This window comes from Pteropus medius, unplaced genomic scaffold, assembly GCF_902729225.1.
Source record: "Pteropus medius unplaced genomic scaffold, Ma_sr-lr_union100, whole genome shotgun sequence".
Lineage (NCBI taxonomy): Eukaryota > Metazoa > Chordata > Mammalia > Chiroptera > Pteropodidae > Pteropus > Pteropus medius.
Genome location: NW_024354550.1, coordinates 112,894 through 130,890, shown reverse-complemented (window position 1 = coordinate 130,890; position 17,997 = coordinate 112,894). Strand labels below are relative to the sequence as shown.

General features: G+C 36.6%; 2 protein-coding genes across 10 annotated transcripts in view; one reads left to right on the top strand and one right to left on the bottom strand.

Moving 5' to 3' along the window:
* Positions 1-4,195, top strand: part of CP (ceruloplasmin) — a 58,359-nt gene extending 54,164 nt beyond the window's left edge. Inside the window, exons 19-21 of one of the 4 annotated variants that reach the window (XR_005651214.1) lie at positions 154-255; positions 1,680-1,878; positions 3,770-4,195. Coding sequence is in view for 3 of the 4 variants with exons in the window: in XM_039855138.1 (XP_039711072.1) it covers positions 154-254 (101 nt within the window). In the remaining variant the exon portion in view is untranslated. Of the gene's footprint in view, positions 1-153; positions 256-651; positions 1,237-1,679; positions 1,879-3,769 lie in introns of those variants that run through there. The other 3 variants (XM_039855138.1, XM_039855139.1, XM_039855141.1) reach the window with 3 other exon arrangements.
* Positions 1-17,997, bottom strand: part of HPS3 (HPS3 biogenesis of lysosomal organelles complex 2 subunit 1) — a 30,671-nt gene that overhangs the window by 6,006 nt on the left and 6,668 nt on the right. For 5 of the 6 annotated variants that reach the window (XR_005651217.1, XR_005651216.1, XR_005651215.1 and 2 more), the window contains exons 5-14: positions 17,787-17,979; positions 14,098-14,179; positions 11,511-11,665; positions 9,871-9,979; positions 7,917-8,098; positions 6,861-7,041; positions 5,700-5,933; positions 4,288-4,473; positions 3,767-3,955; positions 2,640-2,747 (exon numbers count right to left, since the gene is read on the bottom strand). Coding sequence is in view for 3 of the 6 variants with exons in the window: in XM_039855143.1 (XP_039711077.1) it covers positions 2,640-2,747; positions 3,767-3,955; positions 4,288-4,473; positions 5,700-5,933; positions 6,861-7,041; positions 7,917-8,098; positions 9,871-9,979; positions 11,511-11,665; positions 14,098-14,179; positions 17,787-17,979 (1,619 nt within the window). In the remaining 3 variants the exon portion in view is untranslated. Of the gene's footprint in view, positions 1-2,639; positions 2,748-2,776; positions 3,477-3,766; positions 3,956-4,287; positions 4,474-5,699; positions 5,934-6,860; positions 7,042-7,916; positions 8,099-9,870; positions 9,980-11,510; positions 11,666-14,097; positions 14,180-17,786; positions 17,980-17,997 lie in introns of those variants that run through there. The other variant, XM_039855145.1, reaches the window with a different exon arrangement.

The following is a 17,997-nucleotide window of genomic DNA, read 5'->3' as shown; positions in this document are numbered from 1 at the left end:
CCGCAGGCAGTTGGTGCCTCTGACGCCCACGTTGTTCAAGGGTCAACTGTACTACTTTTGATTCTACCACCAAAATCATCTCTGCTTTCTCTTTCTTTTGGATAGAATGATGACATACTGATTTTTCTTCTGCCTGTATCCTTTTTGCTACAGCTTCGCAGGCTCACAGGAGGATATGGAATGTGAACTATCCATTTACAGTCGGCCTGATTATTTTATTCCAAATATCTACCAAAGAACGGCTAGGAGAATAAGGTTGGTCCTTTTCCTTCCTGCAAGTTTAATAATCATCTTCATCTGAATAATTTCCTGACAATAAGATAGCAAATATGAAATAAAGTGATAATCTGCCACTCATAGGGTCTCCCAACATGAAAGAAAACACAGATTATTTCTATAGTCAACCCTTGATTAATCAGGACAATGGTCTAAGTAGGAAGGAGCAAGGAACAGGGAACCCAAACCACGATTAAAATGAAACTAGTCAAAACTAGGCACAATATGGATTACTCATAAACCTTTTTAGTTTTATCCATATCATCAATAAGTTTAAAAATAAGAAATGACACACACATATATTACTGAATAAAAAAATGGTCCGAAGGTTACTGCAGGTCTTTAAAACACTCAATGCTGTCTATTTCTTTGCAGAGTGTTCCACTTTTTCTTTTCTATATTGGAAATGGACTCATCTCTACCCCGCAGCACGTGCACTATTTATTCCCTCTCTGATCTAGATCTCCAACCCTTGGCTGACTTTGCAGGGCTAGAATCCAGACTTCTCTTTCTTCTCTACCTATACAATCACAAGTGCGGCTCTCAGGCAAGGTGGTTGGCAAGGAGGTGGGTGGAGGGGACCATGACAATTTTGGCAAAGGGTAGGGCATTTACTAGTTACTGTATCACTTCAAATAACAGGTTTTTGACATGTAAATAATTTATAGATTGTTTTTAATTCTTTCACAAATACATTATTAAAGTGACGGAAGACAAGTGATACAGACTCATATCAAATGTATGTGGTGGTGGTGGTAGGGTGGGGGTAAAGGGGAGGCATGAGATTTTGAAAAAACTCTCCAGGTGATTCTGAACCTATTACTCTAGGTGAGAATCAAATGAGATCTTGTTGTTTCTTGAGGGTTATTTTTTTCTTAATGATTAACACTAATCTAGAAAAAATGTAATTAGGAAAATGATAGAAAAGTTTAGGCAGACCACATTTCTATCTTTTGACAGCAAAGATTTCAGGAAAAAACCTACTCTTTTAAAATATTTAAAAATGGATTTTAAAAGATCACTAAATAATACTTTTTAAAGCGGTGATTTCAAATTTGCTTTGAAGCTTTATCAGGTAAGATTTAACAGCACTTATTACAATTATGATTTTAATATGTGCCGAGTACATATGTTTTGGGAGAGCAAGGCTCTGCCTGCACTGTCCAAGGCTGCACAACATATTTACAGCACATGCTCAAGGAATATTTGTGGAATGAACAAATCTCAGGCTCAGCAGCTTCTGTACCTTAAAGGCACTAGTGATAAGAACCAACAAGAATCTTCTCAGGCTTTCTAGGGGCTGTCTAAGCAGTATGATCTGTTGAGCTTCCCGCCCTGACCCCCATCCCCAATCTGACATTTTGGTTTCTATAAGCAATAACCACACTTACACCTGTTCTTAGGGTAAATCGAGAGGTACAAATTCAAAAACCTAACAAGGCCAAACAGATGGTGAAAATGCATGAAGGCAGCTGAGTACAGGAAATGGACACCAGACATTCAGTATCTGAACCAGGAAGACATCGCTATGAGAACTGCTGCAAGCAGGACAGCATGAGCACTGCTCAAGAAGGGGAGCCACTCATTGCCTCCAACCCACAGGTCTCTGGCAATGAGGGCCCAGGGTTACCAGTGCTGCTGAAATTTTCAAGAGAAATTTAAAACTCGGAATTTTTAATTTGAAATCTCAAATTTTTATATGTTGGCAGCTACACTAGGCAGAACACACAAAACAGACCGGGGGTTCTATTTGGTCCTTGGGCCACTAAACTACATTAAGAAAAATCACATCCACATCCAGCACAGCCTGATCCACCAAATCAAATGTGGACTTTATTTCTCATTTCCAGTCAAAACACTGTCATGGTCAGAATTCCTACAGGATGACCTATATTCTCCAATCGACCTACTTATTTTTAAAAAAATCCTTTTCAGGAGCCAGATAAACTGGCTACTTTGACCTATTTCCTATAAAATAGACAGTAGTAGTTGGGTTAGACTAAAGGGCTAAAATCTATGAGTGAACACTAAAAAAACAAGAATCATGTCAACAAAAACAACACTGAACATTTTCCATACTTGCATTTCACAGCATTTTTAAGCACATCCTGAAAACTAGGCAAGACAGTCACGTGACTTGGTGATGCTCATTCATTTACTGGTAAAGAACCCAGGCTTCCTATAAGCAGTTTCAGGCAGAAGCAGAAATTCTCTCCAGAGCTTGTTGGTATGCCTAACTATGGATTTTGTCTCCCCAAATTATATACTCCAGATTAACAGGACACCTGAGGTCTTACGAAATTTATATCCTACATTAAATTGTAACGTGCATAGTCAGAAGAATAAGAAGCATTTTTATTTACCTGTAATTTGAAGAGATCTTCTGTATAATTTTTGTCAGCTAAAGAATCAGATGATATTAAGACATTAACCCAGGGATAGATTAAGCCATAATGACTACAGGCGTTTATCTAAAATGTAAAAGAAATATTTCATAAATAAAATACAACGAAACAAGTAGTTCTTTATCCATTCCCAAAAGAGCTTGCAAGCAATAGGTAATCTTCTGCCATGTCACAGAATTAAGTATACACTTTCCTGGGAATGGTAAGAAAAGTCTTTAAGAATTTATTTCCCCAGAAAAAGTTTCAGGCTTGCTGCTTCTCACTAAAGAAATCCACACTAAGTATTTCCTAATATTTTAAATTTTAAACTATCCAAAAAAGGCACTTTCTAGTAAAAAGAGCAATAGTGCTTTTAATCTAATTATACTCAAAAGAATTAATAGTAACACTATTAATTTTTAGTAACACTAAAAATTAATAGTAATGCTAAAAATTAATAGTAACACTATTAATTTTTATTTCTACTACTTTCCTTGAGAGGCAAAATCTCTTCTGTAAGTTCTCAAGATAATTCTAATTAAGCCCCACTTATTCAAGAAGCTGGTGACTTTTCCAGTGAACCCACACTAGCTGTGGCATCCATGAGAAAAAAATGAGCGGGGATGGGGAAGGGAGCAAGAAGGGTAAAAGCAGTTGTGAGGGTTGCCTCGTGGGCTACGGAACAGCTCTTGCGTGTGCAGCTGACAGGAAATGAGGGTCCAGTAAGGAAGTCTGTCTCCCACAAGCCTTCTGCAAGTCCTTGCCCATCAGGAGATCCGCAGATGTCTTTCTTGCAGTCTACTTCATGGCCATGTCCTGAGGGAGCACAGATCTGTTCTGGGGAAAGCCCCTTCAACCATTCTTTGGCTACTGAGGTACCACTGCAAGTAAGCAATATAGGAGCAGTACGGGTGTTCTTTAAAATATAAAATTATTTAAAATGTGGGCAACTTCATTCATGGACAAGTTTTAAGTGTATTTTTAACTCCTGCTTAAAAAAGATATCTGGTAATATAAATTCAGTTTGATTCAAAACCATTAAGAAGGTATATTATTGTAATATGTAATGCACAGGCTTAACTTAATGTATTATTCCACTATCTTACCAGATCCTCTGATGTTCGCAACGGTGTGGTGTCAGGGCACTGCCTCTTAGATAACCTCCAGATGTACTGTGATGTGAGCTTGAAAAGGAGTTCCTGCAGTAACACATCTGGGAGACATGCTACTAGCTGAGCTTCCCAAAAGTCCACCAACAGCTGAGGAATTGTATCTTCATCCTTACCACAAACCACCTTGAAAACAGTGAAACAAGCCCCCACACTCCAGATAAACACAATATTGATCATTTACAGCTGGTCTGAATAGCCCTCCATCATTTAATAATTTATCATTAGCATTAGTGCTATGGCAAAGCAAATTTAGACATTTTAATAGAAAACAGATTCTAGCTTGCATGAATGAAATTTTTCTGTATTCTTTTAATATAGATTGGTTATGTCTAAATCTGTTTTTTCAATAAACAAACAAAACCTCACTTTTCTTATTCTGCTCATTGCCACCCCCTCCCCACCACTTTTATCAAGCTATCCAGAATATTTCAAAGAACATCTTCAAAGAGACAAACCTTAAAGAAGGAATCTGCTTCTTCAATTCCAATTTTGTTGTTCTTCTGTAAGCCTAGGACTGAAGCCACAAGTAATCCAGGCTGAGTCTCCTTCAAGTGAACTGCAAGTTCAGTTGGAACAATCTGTCCCTTCTTCTGTTGAATCAACAGACGAGGTTCCAGAATAAAGCCACATACCAACTTCATCTTAAGACAAAAAAGAAATTTAGGAACAAAATGTACACTGCATTCATTTTGAAAATACATACTAGATACCTATTTAGCATTCAAGGTTCATAGTTAAACTATTAATGATTTAATCTCAATTTTTTCTCTAACTACAAAGACTAGTTCTCACTCTAAGAACATCATTGTTAACTGTCTTTATAGAAGTTACTGATATTTAATTAAACATCAAGATATCCTATTTTTGCAGAGAGCATTTTGTTTAGGTATGCTTGATTTAACAAAAATATATCTTAAGTTTTTTCAAAATTATAGACAGAAAATCCATCTTTCTAGAATTTTACTCTTAAGCAAAGAATACCTCAATGGTGACTTGCTCTTCTCATCATAACAAAATGTGTCATCTGAACGACAATAAAGCACTCATGCTCTTATTTAGAAATCGAAGTCATAATGTGGATATTTGACCACAGGTAATAAAACAACAGTGGAGGAACACAGGATCTGAAGCCAGACTGCCTGCTTCAAATCCTGGTTCTCCCACTCACCGGTAGTGTGATATTGGACAAATTATTTAACCTTTCTTTGTCTTAGTTCTGTCATCTGTAGAATAGGTATAATAATAGCGTCTATTTTATAGCATTGTTGTAAGAATTAAATAAGAGAATATACGCAAGGGGCTCAGGATAGGCCTGGAACATAATAAGTGCTTGATTAATGTTACTTCTTAATTTCTTCCACTGATAATTAACATCTTTGGCTCATGCCCATAAATGGAGGGAAAGCAATCTTTGCTTTGATATACCATTCAAATGCCTAATCCTTAATAAAGTCATTTGTGGTTTTCCCAAATGCAGGCTATTTCTGCAACTACTAGACTCCTATGGCTCACAGTTAATACCTCACTTATTGTACCTGAATACACATCACTCTGTTCTGTCTTCAGTGGATACAGCATTCCCTCATGTCAGATCAGACTGGCAGCTCAGGGCAGAGCCTATATATTCTCCATGCTCTGAACGTACCTGACACTAAGTTGAAAGGTCTTTGGATACCTATTTATCATTCTTATTTCATTTTCATTTGCCAGATCTGAAGCCCAAGCCCTTCCACTTTGGGTCACTTCCTTTCTAATATCAGTCTATTTTCCTTCACAACTAAGAAAAAATGAGCTAGAAGAAGCCTAAAACCTCAGGACTAATAGGTCACATTCTGGCCTACTGTTGATACCAGGGAGGGCACCATACCTCTGAGTGGCTTTTCATTTCATTTCTGTGCATGTCAAGATCTCCCATTTTCAGAGCCACTGCTGCCTTGGTCAATGTCACTAAGACTGATGAAAACCCAGAAGTATCCAGCTTCCTTAGATAGCTCATGGCAGTTACAGGATTAATATTCTTCATAGTAGGACTACAGAGAATATGAGGCAGTTGCTTTGGCTCGGCCACATGAAACATCTGAACCACTTTTGCTGCTAATTCCTTTGGTGAGCATGACAAGAAATAAAGGGTGAGCCAATAAAAAGCAACAAAATTAGGAAAAAAAGAATAAAAAACATACAAAACCAAGATACAACATTCCAATTAAAATAAAATTACTGTATTAAGTTCTGATTTGAAAAGAGTTGATGGTATTAATGTGGGAGACCTGTGATGACCTGACGTGACCTCTTTGCTGAGTTAAAACGAAGAAAAATCAGTGAAAATATGTACCAAATTATGGCCAACATTTCTAATTTTAACAAAAGTTCAGAAGAAAATATTAAATTACACTCAAAAGTCCATTATAAAAAATTACAGCTTAGTACAAAATATACTTAATGAGGTAATTTATATGAGAAAATTTCATTTATCTCCTAACCTTAAAACATTTGGTATCACAATATCTAAATTTTCATATTTGTATTCAACTCTTTTTAAAAATATACAAGGGGCGAAAAATAATCCTTAATAATGTGTTAAGAAATATACAAGGGGTGAAAAATAATCCTTAATAATGTATTAAGCTCACTGGGCCAGGATTTCATAAGTGAAGCTTTGGCCACCTAGAGAGTGGGGTGTCTAGGGCTGTGGAAAGGCTTTCAGATGAGAAGAAAGGCAAGGCCCATGTTCTGTGTCATTCTCCTAAAGACACGCCACTGTCATGTTGGGCATGTCACTCAACTATGATGAACCACATTTCCCTGTCTATATAATGAGAAAGTATGAGAAGATGATTATAAGTTCTTTTCTAAGCTACAATTCTATAATTATTAATGAAGAAAGGGTCACATAAGTTACCATTTTAGGAAAAGGAAATATTACCCAAGAAAAATATTTGCAATTTGACTTCTAAATATTACATAGAATAAATTGATAAAATGAAAGGTTAAAAATATTACATATAACTAAATAGAAAACTATATTCACTTCACTTAATTCTTCATCCGGGTTTTCATAAAGTGAATGATTAATGTAAAAGATTAACCCCCTCTCGTATTTCTGTGATCCATCCTCTACTGCCCAGTCCACTCGGGCCAAAACTTCAGCCATAGACAGACCAGACATCTTATAGTACGGCAAGGCAAGGTGGGAATACTGGGTGTCGAGCCTGAAGAAAAGGAAGCAAAACACCCTCAAATTTGTCAGTTTTAAGCCTAGATATCGAACACATCTGATAATAAAACAGATCATAATTTCCAGATTTCATAAATCTCAAAATACTTTTCCACTGTCGTTAGTAGTTGGAACAAGCTCCTCAGTTTTATTCTGCAGTCATTCTACTTAATATAGTTCTTTTTGTTTACTAATACTAAAAATAGGAAAAATGTATTCAACGAATTTTATTTTCATAACATGGCTCTAAAATAATGGTGTTTATAGGTAGGAAAAGTCTATTTTATTAATCTATAATCATTCCTGTGGGTCAAGTAAGCCTTTGAAACAATCATACACACAAAAAATTTATAAACATCATTCTCAGAAATAAAAGTTACTATTCATACTAGTGTCCTTTTATGACATCATAAAAGCATTGACTACTAAAATTAAAATCAACAGGTAATAATCATAAAAGCATTGACTACTAAAATTAAAGCCAACAGGTAATAAACTAGTAATATGGCTGTTTCAGGGATTTTTACTGGTCATGCCCCTCCACCATCCCCCAAGGCCTGAAAAGAAACTTCAAATTCCTAAATAAAGTGGTGAGAGACTCATGAATTTAAGACTCACTGCTCATCTAATAAACTGTAACTACTTAAAGACAGGGAATAGATCACATTCATTTTTGTATCTCTAAGCTTAGCATAATAACTGGCATACAGTATGTGCTCAACAAATACTTGTGGAATAAATGAATAAATGAAGCATCTCCCCTTGTGTGTACCCCCATTTATCACGTAGCTACCGGAGATGGAAAGGCTAGTAAATACACCCAAAGTTCAAGATGGCTTCTCTAACAAGTTTCCAAGAAGCATCACCAACCTGCTATAGCAGTCTCCAAGGTGCCCACAGCTTTCTTTAAATGCATCTAAAAGCTCTGCTTTTTCTCCAGGTTCCAGCTGACTGCCATCCATCAGGGCAGCTCTCACTAACAGATGAGCCTCACTAAGAAGGTGGATGCAGCTCTGGGTTTTTGCAGTCTTGTAGGTATTACTGTAGTCTACCTAAAACAAAAAAGGCAAACAGCTAATGTTGCAACACAAAGACTCTCAGAAGTTTCCCAGTTCTTAATAATATCCATATATTTTGTTAGTAATATGTAGTTAATAAAAGTAATAAAAGTTAATATGCAGACACATTAAATCCTAAAATATAAGAAGCACCAATAATTTTGATAGGGCCTGGTTAAAGTGTACCCCACTCCCAATCTGAGCCAGTTTAATACATTAATGATTGCAAACACTCTCTTGGAAAACAGCGTTAATCATTAGAGAAGGTACAAGTAAGACTATAATAATAATATTGTTGACTTAGCAATAATTGGGTCACAATTTGATAAAGTTAATAAAAATAGCTGAAATAGTTAACTTTTTTTTAAGTTCTAAGATTTAAATCCTTCTCAGATTCAGACTGAATATCCCTTCGTTTTAATTGGTGAATTTAGGTTCTACTACATCTATTTCTGTAACTCGCAGTGGGCTTACAAAATTACCAGCTACCTGAGTCAATCCATGTTTTCAGACTCCAGTAGGTAAATCATTTAGATGAAGTCTAAGACTTTCAATTAAACAAAATGAAAAAGGCAGGTCAAAGCTGATATAATACCTAGCATTAAAATGACAGGAACAAAGAAGATAAAATCTTGACCTGATGATCAAAATTAATACCACCAATGGGGTATCATGTACCTCCCAATGTGCTACTCTGAATATATCACCAATATTCTGGCCTAGAAGAATACATAACCTGAATCTAATCATGAAAAAAAAAAAAAGGTGGAGGGGGTAAATATATTTTTCAAAAATATTTATGTCATAAAAAACAAAGAAAGGCTATGAACATAATCAGAATTTTAAAAAGGAGACTAAAAAGACATGACAATTAAATACACTACCTGATGCTACAGTAGATACTGGACTGGAGTGGGGGAAAATGTTATAGACCATTACGTGGTCAACTGACAAAAACAGAATACTACCCATAACTAAAGTATTGTGTCAATGTTAAATTTACTGAAGTATATGGCTACACTGTGGTTATTTAAGCAAATATCCCTATTCTTAGGAAACATACACTGAAGTAGTTAGCTATGATCTATGTAATTTACTTTCTAAAGGATCAGTATATGTATGTGTGTGTGTGTGTGTTTAGAAAGTGCAAGAGTGCAAAAAAAAGAAAAAGCAAAAAGGGTGAATTGTCGATGAAGGGTGAATCCGTGTGGGGAATATACAGGTTTTATTTGTACTATTGTTATTCTTGCAACTTTTCTGTAAGTTTGAAATTATTTCTTTAAAATAGTTTTAAAAATTGCTGGAAATGAGTTGGCAGCTGTTACACTTAAAAAAGGAATAAGAATGCCCACTCTGGGCCCCCACCCACAGGACAATGCTACAGGTAATACAGTGGCCAGGTACTATCTGCTAATATTTTGAAGAAGAGTGAGACAGGGATAAATGAGATAATTTCATGGTTCTCTTTGTTAATGGTCAATGCAAAGGTCAAAGGCTATTTATATTTAGACTGGTTAATTGATCCTTGCAGGAAGGTGGGTAGAAATAACGGAGTCTCATTTTAGTGAAAGAAATTTCTACTGGCTCCTCAAATGTCAGGAGCTGGGAAAACAAGGAGGTGGAGAAAGATACACACTCCACTGTCAGACAGAGCTTGTAAGCTGGTAGCTGTGGCATTCTGAATGTATGATAATTAGAATAAGTTTTTGAACATCAATTCCACTCTAAATTTCTACAAATAAGAATTAGAAATCTGTAAGGAGTACCATTTCTTTGTAGAGTTGCACTGGTGAGATCGTGTTCACAATATACAAATTCCACCCAGCCTCAGCTACAGGAGGTGTTTTGAGCTTAACACTGGTACCTTTTCTAGAACTAAAAGCAAAACAAAGGACAAGAACTGTAAGGTAAGACATATTATTAATAAACTGCAATTTTAAATGGTAAATATTTGATACTGAAAATTATATAACTATTAAGTCATTTTCATTTAGTATGAACTGTACAGTCACTTTTTATAGAATATTACTTCACAATGCTGCACAGGCCCACAACATTTAATATTCTACAACTTTCATGAATTGATAAACCAATCACTTCCAATTCATTCCACAAGCATTTTTAAATGGGCAATAACCTCAAAGTACAGGCTAGAGCACTCAAAAGGAAAAGAGACTTGGTTGTGAAAGTCCCTGTGCCCAGGATTTCTCCTGTGTGTGGCCTTCATGAGGTCAGTATGCCCTAGATCACAAATCTAAGGAGAAGCTCCAACAGAGCAACACTCAAAACATCTATGGCTGCTGGGAAAATGCAAAAGACACATATACCTGCAAGTCTGCCTAAAGCACTATCCTATCTCCTGCTTTTACTATGTGAGGCTTTTTTTGTAGTATACAAACTTTAAAAATGCAGACTTTTGACCAAATAAATTTTCAAATAAATTAGAATGTTAAAAAATTATTTAAAATACATGATACTTTACAAATGTCAAATGTGCAAGATTATAAGTTGTTTTTTTTTTCTCACTAGAGGCTTTTAACATCGGTCAGACCACTCTGTGCACTCCCTAAGTGACCAGTTAACCAAGTCAGTATGTTTACTCTTCTTAGCAGAACAAAGCACAGGCAAAATTTGAAAAGCAAAAACTTGTGTTAAAAATAAAAACCAATGTTTGACTTGAAATACACTATATGTTTCTTCCCCCGAAACAGACTTCTTTCCTGATTAAATTTTCTATAGAGGAATGTTCAAATTAGACTTCATTCCCTACCACTAAGTTCACAGCATAGAACATGTCTAATAAAAGCATAACTAGTCTGGAATTAGCATTCTATTCTAAACAATGTGAAAGCAGAAAACTGAAGAGTAAACCAGAAATTAGTGTTATCAAATTGGAATTTTACTTTAAGGTAGGTCAGTACCTATCTGTAGATCATGCACGTGCTTTAAGAAATGTACTGTTAATTTCTTTTGAATTGAAATATCATAAAATAATCTTTGGATAAAAATTAACCGCTGAAAGATCAAAGAAGAAAAATACATAGTAAAGAGACTCTTAGTTTGGGCTAACATTAGAGGCTCTATTTTTCCCATTAATTACACAGAAAGGCGTGTCCTTTAACTTCTTATCTAAAATTCCAGATTTTTATTGAAACTATTTTATAATTCATTTTCTTGTAAAAGTTTCAAGGCCTATTATAAAAGATATCATTGGAGAATATCCAGTGATATATACAGAGATCATTAAAACCTTACTTTCCTTCTCTGGAAAAAGAATATCATAAAAAAGTCATCTGATCATTCAAAGTTTTGATTTAAAAAAAAGGTAAAGACACGTACAAAATACACCAGTAACAATTCATTCCAGAAACTTTGGCAGGAATGTCTGGGGAAGAAGGATGCTTACAGAAGCTTCTTGGGTGACTCTCTTCTCTCTGGAATGGCCTCAGGGTCTGCCTTGGTCAAAAGTATGATGTGGTTTTTAAAGTGACAGATGGCTTTCAAGCCTATGAAAAGTTGTATTCTTAAAGCACAGACATCCATACTGACAGGTGGGCAAGCCTAGTAAAGGAAAAATCACAAGTTTATCCAAGAAAAGCTACATAAACTTTTAATCTTCAAAATATTAGTGTTTATTTGATAAAGGCTCTCCTGCTCCACCCTTCCCCTTCCACTCCCCGCCCCCAAAAAAAACAACCTCAAATTCCTATTATTAGGAGATTATCCTATCTAAACTTACGTTTCATATGTGCCTACCAAAGAGCTACGCAGTATTTACTGAGTGCATGCAGAAAATGGGTGTACCTGAGGCCCCTCGCAGCTGCAGGGACTCCTACATAGCTCTGGGAGTGTGGCCCCTGGGATGGTAACCCGCCACCTAGGGAAATCCCCACTAACAGTGGGCTGGCTTAGGGGTATGACCAAATGGAGTTTCTAGGCAAAATCAGACACTATAAAAGGGCTTTGTATTGCAGAAAGAGTATGTAAAATGGTTTCTTAGTAAGATAGATGAGTGTGTAGGATAGAAATGCTTGTATGTTTAGAAGGGCCCTCACCCTTAGATCTTTAGGTGTGAACATTGCTTGGAATGGCTGACAGGCCAGGGTGTGTCAGGTAAACTGGAGGAAACCCTGGTCCAGGAGCCAGGCTCCTGTTCCTGTAAGAGAGCGTTAATTCAACTAGAATGGATATGAAAGATACAGGAGAATTCTTTCTGGGAGCTCACAAAATGATGCTGTCGGGCCCATGCCCTCTTCTCCATTAACACTGCTCTGATTCAGAGGTCATCTTTCTTGTCCCTTATACGAAGTGCTTGGGGCAATACCCCTTTTTCATTCCTAAGAATAGTTAAGGTGACCTGGCTAGTGCTGAGGAGCCGGAATCTCAGAGGAAAGGATGATAAAAATATGTGCACTTTGGACCAAACTCTGAGGTTGTGAACTCTTTCTCAGACACCTCAGCTCCCAAAGTCTGAGTCAGCAAGTAAGCTAAATGACTGTCCGCTTGTACAGATGGCATCAAGGATTTCAGAATGGTGGAGTTGCAGGGAAGGGGGAGCCATGAAGTGTGATCATCAGTGTCCTTCCCTCTATGCCACCTTCAAAAGGACTGGTCTAAAAGGCAGTACCCCCCACCAGCTACCCACCCATCTCTCCTCTCTCCCTTCCTCTCTTCCTTGTTCCTTTGCTGTGGTTTTATGAGATCCTGAGAAGTGAAATTATGATTTCTTTTCAAATGTAGATTGATCCTACCTCAATCTATTACATGCCCCTCACTCCACCATCATCATCTATGTAAGCCTATGTCTTTCCGAGGTTTAAAAAAAAGGAGAGGCTAAGTGTGGTGAGAAGAAGAAAGGAACAAAGAAATTTTACTAGGGAAATAACCTTTATTTTAAAAATAATCTGTTGAAAGGCTATGTGTGTATCTCAACCACAGACAGAAAGGCATGTCCAGGAAGCTGTGATTCTGGTTTCCCAAGAGGCCGAAGTAGTAGGCAGTTAGCCTGGTCAGTAACAGAAAGCTACAGGCAGGCTATAGCAAAAAAGAGTTACTGAGAACTCAGATCACATAAAACACTACCACATATCATAATTTGGGCAACAGGGACAGTTGGTGGAATACCTCAGACACATTAGGCAATACAAAGTGCGGGCTTATTAATACAACCATCATTACTAAATATTTATTTCTCTAGAAAAGTATTCCAGATGCCTTTTTTTATGATAGAATTAAACTAATTGTGAAATACAGACCATAATAATTTGGGGGTTTCCTACAGGCTGTGATTTTATAACAAACATCTATTCAAGTAACTTATACTTCAGAGATGAAATAGCATATGATAACTATGTTACAAATGATCATTATATTTTTGAGAATAGGAATTCAAGGTCAGAAAATAGAAAATCTCATCATAAGACTGCCTATGTTTATTTTGTGGTCAAGAACTTTTCAGAGACTAAGCATACTAAAAATGAGGTTATTGATCTAACACATCCATTAGCTCTTAGGCTTAACTAGGGTAATATAAATTGTTGTTGAAGGCTTATAAAATGACAAGAGAATTACAGGCATAACTGATAACAATAAAAATAATTTAATGCACTTTATTCAATTTTGTGCTCTTAAATATACTGATTTCTGAACAGTTTTGTTAACAGCTATATACAACTGCTACCAATATTTCCATTAAAAAATAGTAAAATTGTAGTATCCTATAAAGTACTCTCTCTGAAGTTACACTATACATACTCTTTACCAAACTTTTAAAACTATGCATTATACCTAAATTTAAAGTGAAATGTTTCAAAGTAATCTTAAATATTGTCATCTAAACCATGAATCACAAGATGCTTACTATTTTACATTCAAAAATTCTAATTCGATAAACAAGATCTTAACACTTTTACTGTTTTCCATGCTTAGACTCAAGAGCTAATTTGTTCCCTTTCGATCTTAAGGTTTCACTGTCACTATAAGCCAGCTCTAACCTTCAGGGTAGAGTCCACGTACGGGTCCTCCTCACGAGCTGCCGCTGCACTGCACCGCACTGTGAAACACTGTAGGTTGTTACTGAGGAAGAGGAGAGAGGCCACTGAGCAAAGCAGAGGTAAGTAACCAATGTGTCCATAGCTGGAATGATTTTACAGATGAATGGAGCAATGACAGGGTGGGGGAAGACTCAAGTATTTGTCAAATACTGAAGAGGTAGATTGCTTCTCAAAAAGGAAAGTAGTACCTCAGAATCCCTATGGAGTGTTTTTGAAAATGTATAACTGGTCCCCACCTTACCCTTAGTGAATCATAATCTCCAGAGGCTGAATCTAGACATATGTACTTGTACAAAGCTCTACATGTGGCTCTGTTGTACACTCCTACGTAAGAACCATGGGTCATGGTCAATACACTCATATGACAGATAAAATGATGCCCCCAGGATCAGCTCAAGATAGAGAGCGATCACTATCAAAGCCAAGATTAGAACCCAAGTTTCCTCTTATTATCTCTCTCTCACTCATCTCAGGATGAAATTGAGCCTAGATTATACTGAGCAACACACTGAGAGTATGCAAACACAAATCCAATGGTAGAAATGAAAATCAGACTGTCTGAAAGAATCTTCAGAATTACCTACTCCAGCAACTTGTTTTAAAGACTTGGGCATGGAAGGTTCATGATTGGTCCAAGGCATCTCTGGAGAATGGAGCCAAATTAGATTCCAGGTCTCCATACTCCTCGCACTCCTCTCTTTCCACAACCCCAGGCTGTTTCTGCACAGTGAAACAACCGAGGGACCCCATAGTAAGTGAACAATAGATGCCTAATGACTACTGAATAAATCAACACTCCAATATTGACATTAAAAACAGTTAACTTAGAAACTGCTACAAAACCCACCTTGCAGTGAATTCACAGGAATGATTTTTTTAAAAAGTGAGAGAAGTAAAAATGAACTATTAAAATTAAAAAAAAAAAAGGACTAATAACACAAACCTAAGAATAACCTTAAAATAGGAGAAATAACTCTTTAACAAGAAAGGTATTCTAACATTTTCGCATTTAGGAGACTGTACAATGTAGGTAAGGGGCATCAGTCAGGGCTCTCTCCATCTGTTTGTTGGGGCTTCCACGTCAAACACAGCCCACTGCCATCTCTGTCCATTTCCACAAAGTTCTAGGACATGACCTCTGGAGTCATGGCAATAGTTGAGATAACAACACCACCACTTAGAAATCTGGAGTAGAGAGTTACCACCCTTAGGCATTAAAATGATTGGAAGGGACTTTGAGACAGTGAAGAGCCAAAAAGCACCTGTAATGGGACCAAAATGACAGATCAAAGCAGCTATGACCAAAAAGATAAATGACCATTAGGTTCTCGAGATAAAAAGCCTGGCTCTTCTGACTCACCTCCTCCTACAGTAATCTAGCTGTTGGCTACTGTTGGAGTACTGAGGAGTGGTATACAAGAATAAAGTGAACTGAAATGTGTTGGCATCGAAAGATGTCCAGGATATGCTAAGTGAAGCAGCAAGTTGCTGAACAGTGGATATATGATCTACTTCTGTAAAAAAAAAAACAAATCGCAGTAGTATATGTGCTGTTTAAAAAAAAGTTGGATGAATATACAATTATTGATATGGCTGACTCTGAGGAACAGGATGGGACGGGGGCTTTCCTATTTATGTATTTCTATAAGGGTGATATTTTACATGATGTTATATTGTTCTTAGATTCTTAAAAAATGTTTCTATTGCTTTTTTTTGGGGTATATAAACATACCAGTCTTCAAGAAACATGACTTATACTTAAGGCAGAGTAGGAGATGGGCATACGTTTACAGGGTCTACTTGCTAAACTTTGTCCTGTACATTTATGAAATCAGATGGAGAACAGATGAATAGTCTTTGGAATCAATATTTTGGGACAGAAATTAATGTTTTATTCCTTCTCCATTTTTTTCTTGGTTTCAGAGATGCTATAGTATCCTAGCATCCTTCAAGGTCCTTCTCTTCCTCCTCTTGCTTCCTAAACATGACTTTCACCAGAATTTTAGTTCAACTACTTTTCTCTGTGACACTCTTGGGGTCATGTTCACAACTTTGATAATTGGCTCTTTTTTTTGATGGTAATAAAAATCTAAGTTTTCCTCTCTTCTGTAATCTTCGGTCCTGTGTCCAAAAGTTTACTTAACATTTGCTCTTGATATTCCCTAAGCACCTTAAACTCAAATGTATAACCCAAATTTATTTCGCCCTACACAATACCAGCCTACACTCTTTCGTAAAAGCAGGCTCAAAACTGTTGTGGGGTTTTTCATGCCTCCTTCATTCCCATTATCCCATCAGATGCAAGTCTTGTCATTCTCTTGCCGAAGACTTTCCCATATATTCTTCTTACTCCTCTCACTGATACTGCCCTGCTCAAACGTAGCCCGGCCCCTCATTATCCTTACCTGAACCACTTAAATAACCTATCCATGTTCAATCCAACTTCCATAATAGCTACCATTAATTTTCCTAAAGCAATGATTTCTTTGTTCAAAACCTTAAAAAATTCCTTAGTTTAATTTTCAAAGCCCTGAGCTACATTTCACCTTCTTCATACTTAAACAATATCACTACGCAACACTTTTGAAATTGAGAAGACTAGCTACCTCAACAATGTCCACTTAAGAAACACACAATTTCTCTTTACACCAGAGTGGGAGGAGAGGGGAACAAAACTGGACTTAGACTTTGTTTTTAGTCTTATTTCTATGTATAATGCCCTTCTCTTCCAATATCCATCTGTCGAATTCTAACTAGCTTTCAGGCCTCATTTCAAACACAAAAAACTCTACCATATGTCTTAGCCAGAAGTTAATTTATCTCCTCCCAGTGCCTATTCCACTTTCATGAAGTCTGAAGACATTTTTCACAAATCCCTTAGTATTTGTGCCTTGCGTATGTGTCTCTGGCCCTCTCTATGCTGTTGCTTTAGAAAGAAGATGGTGTACCTTATTCATGGTTGCTCGGCCAGAGGACCCAGCGCAAATCCTTGCAAATAATCTAAGCTCAAAAAACAGGAAATAGAACCAAAAGTATCACTTACTGCTGAGATGAAAGGAAATGAGATCAAAGTCCTGCTTGGGAACCCAGTTTACATGTCAGCATACTAGGATAAGGTGACTCAGAATACATCTGCCACCAATTAGCAACAAGACTTTGACCAATCCCAACCTCTGAACTATTTCTCTATCTGTACTAATTAGAGGGTAGAATCAGATAGTCTTTTTGGCCCCTTCACAGCTTTAAATAATTATTAAATAACCCATACAGAAAGGATATAAAAGCAGTGAAAAAGGAAATTAGGAAATCTAAAAAGAAATCTAGAGATGCCCTGACTGGCCTCACTGACTTTTCACTGGAATTCCCTATGAAAATCTTCCCTCATTAAGAACCTTATAATTCATTACAAAGATTCTCATCTAATCTAGAAAATAAAACAAAGGCAAAACCAGAATCTAAATCATTGATATTAAAAAGGTAGGTATGGGCCATCAAAAGACAGACAATATCATTAATTTATAGTGCTATATACTGGTTCACACAATTCTCTTTTAAAGATTTAGAAGCCATCTCAAGAATTTACAGAAAAACAAGTGACTCAAAAGCCAGCAAGTGATATTATAACATACCTTGTGATGACATGCAAAAATTGTGGCGTGAGCACTGCCTGCTGAGACCTCTCAGGATATTGATAAATTGACATTAATTCAACAGATTTGACAACCATGTAGAGATAGCCCACATGAGGTAATGAGAAAAAACAAAAGAGACTCAACAACTCTTTTTCCTGAGATGAATTTTTTCTATCAGAAGTAAGAGAACCTGTATGAAAAAGGGTAA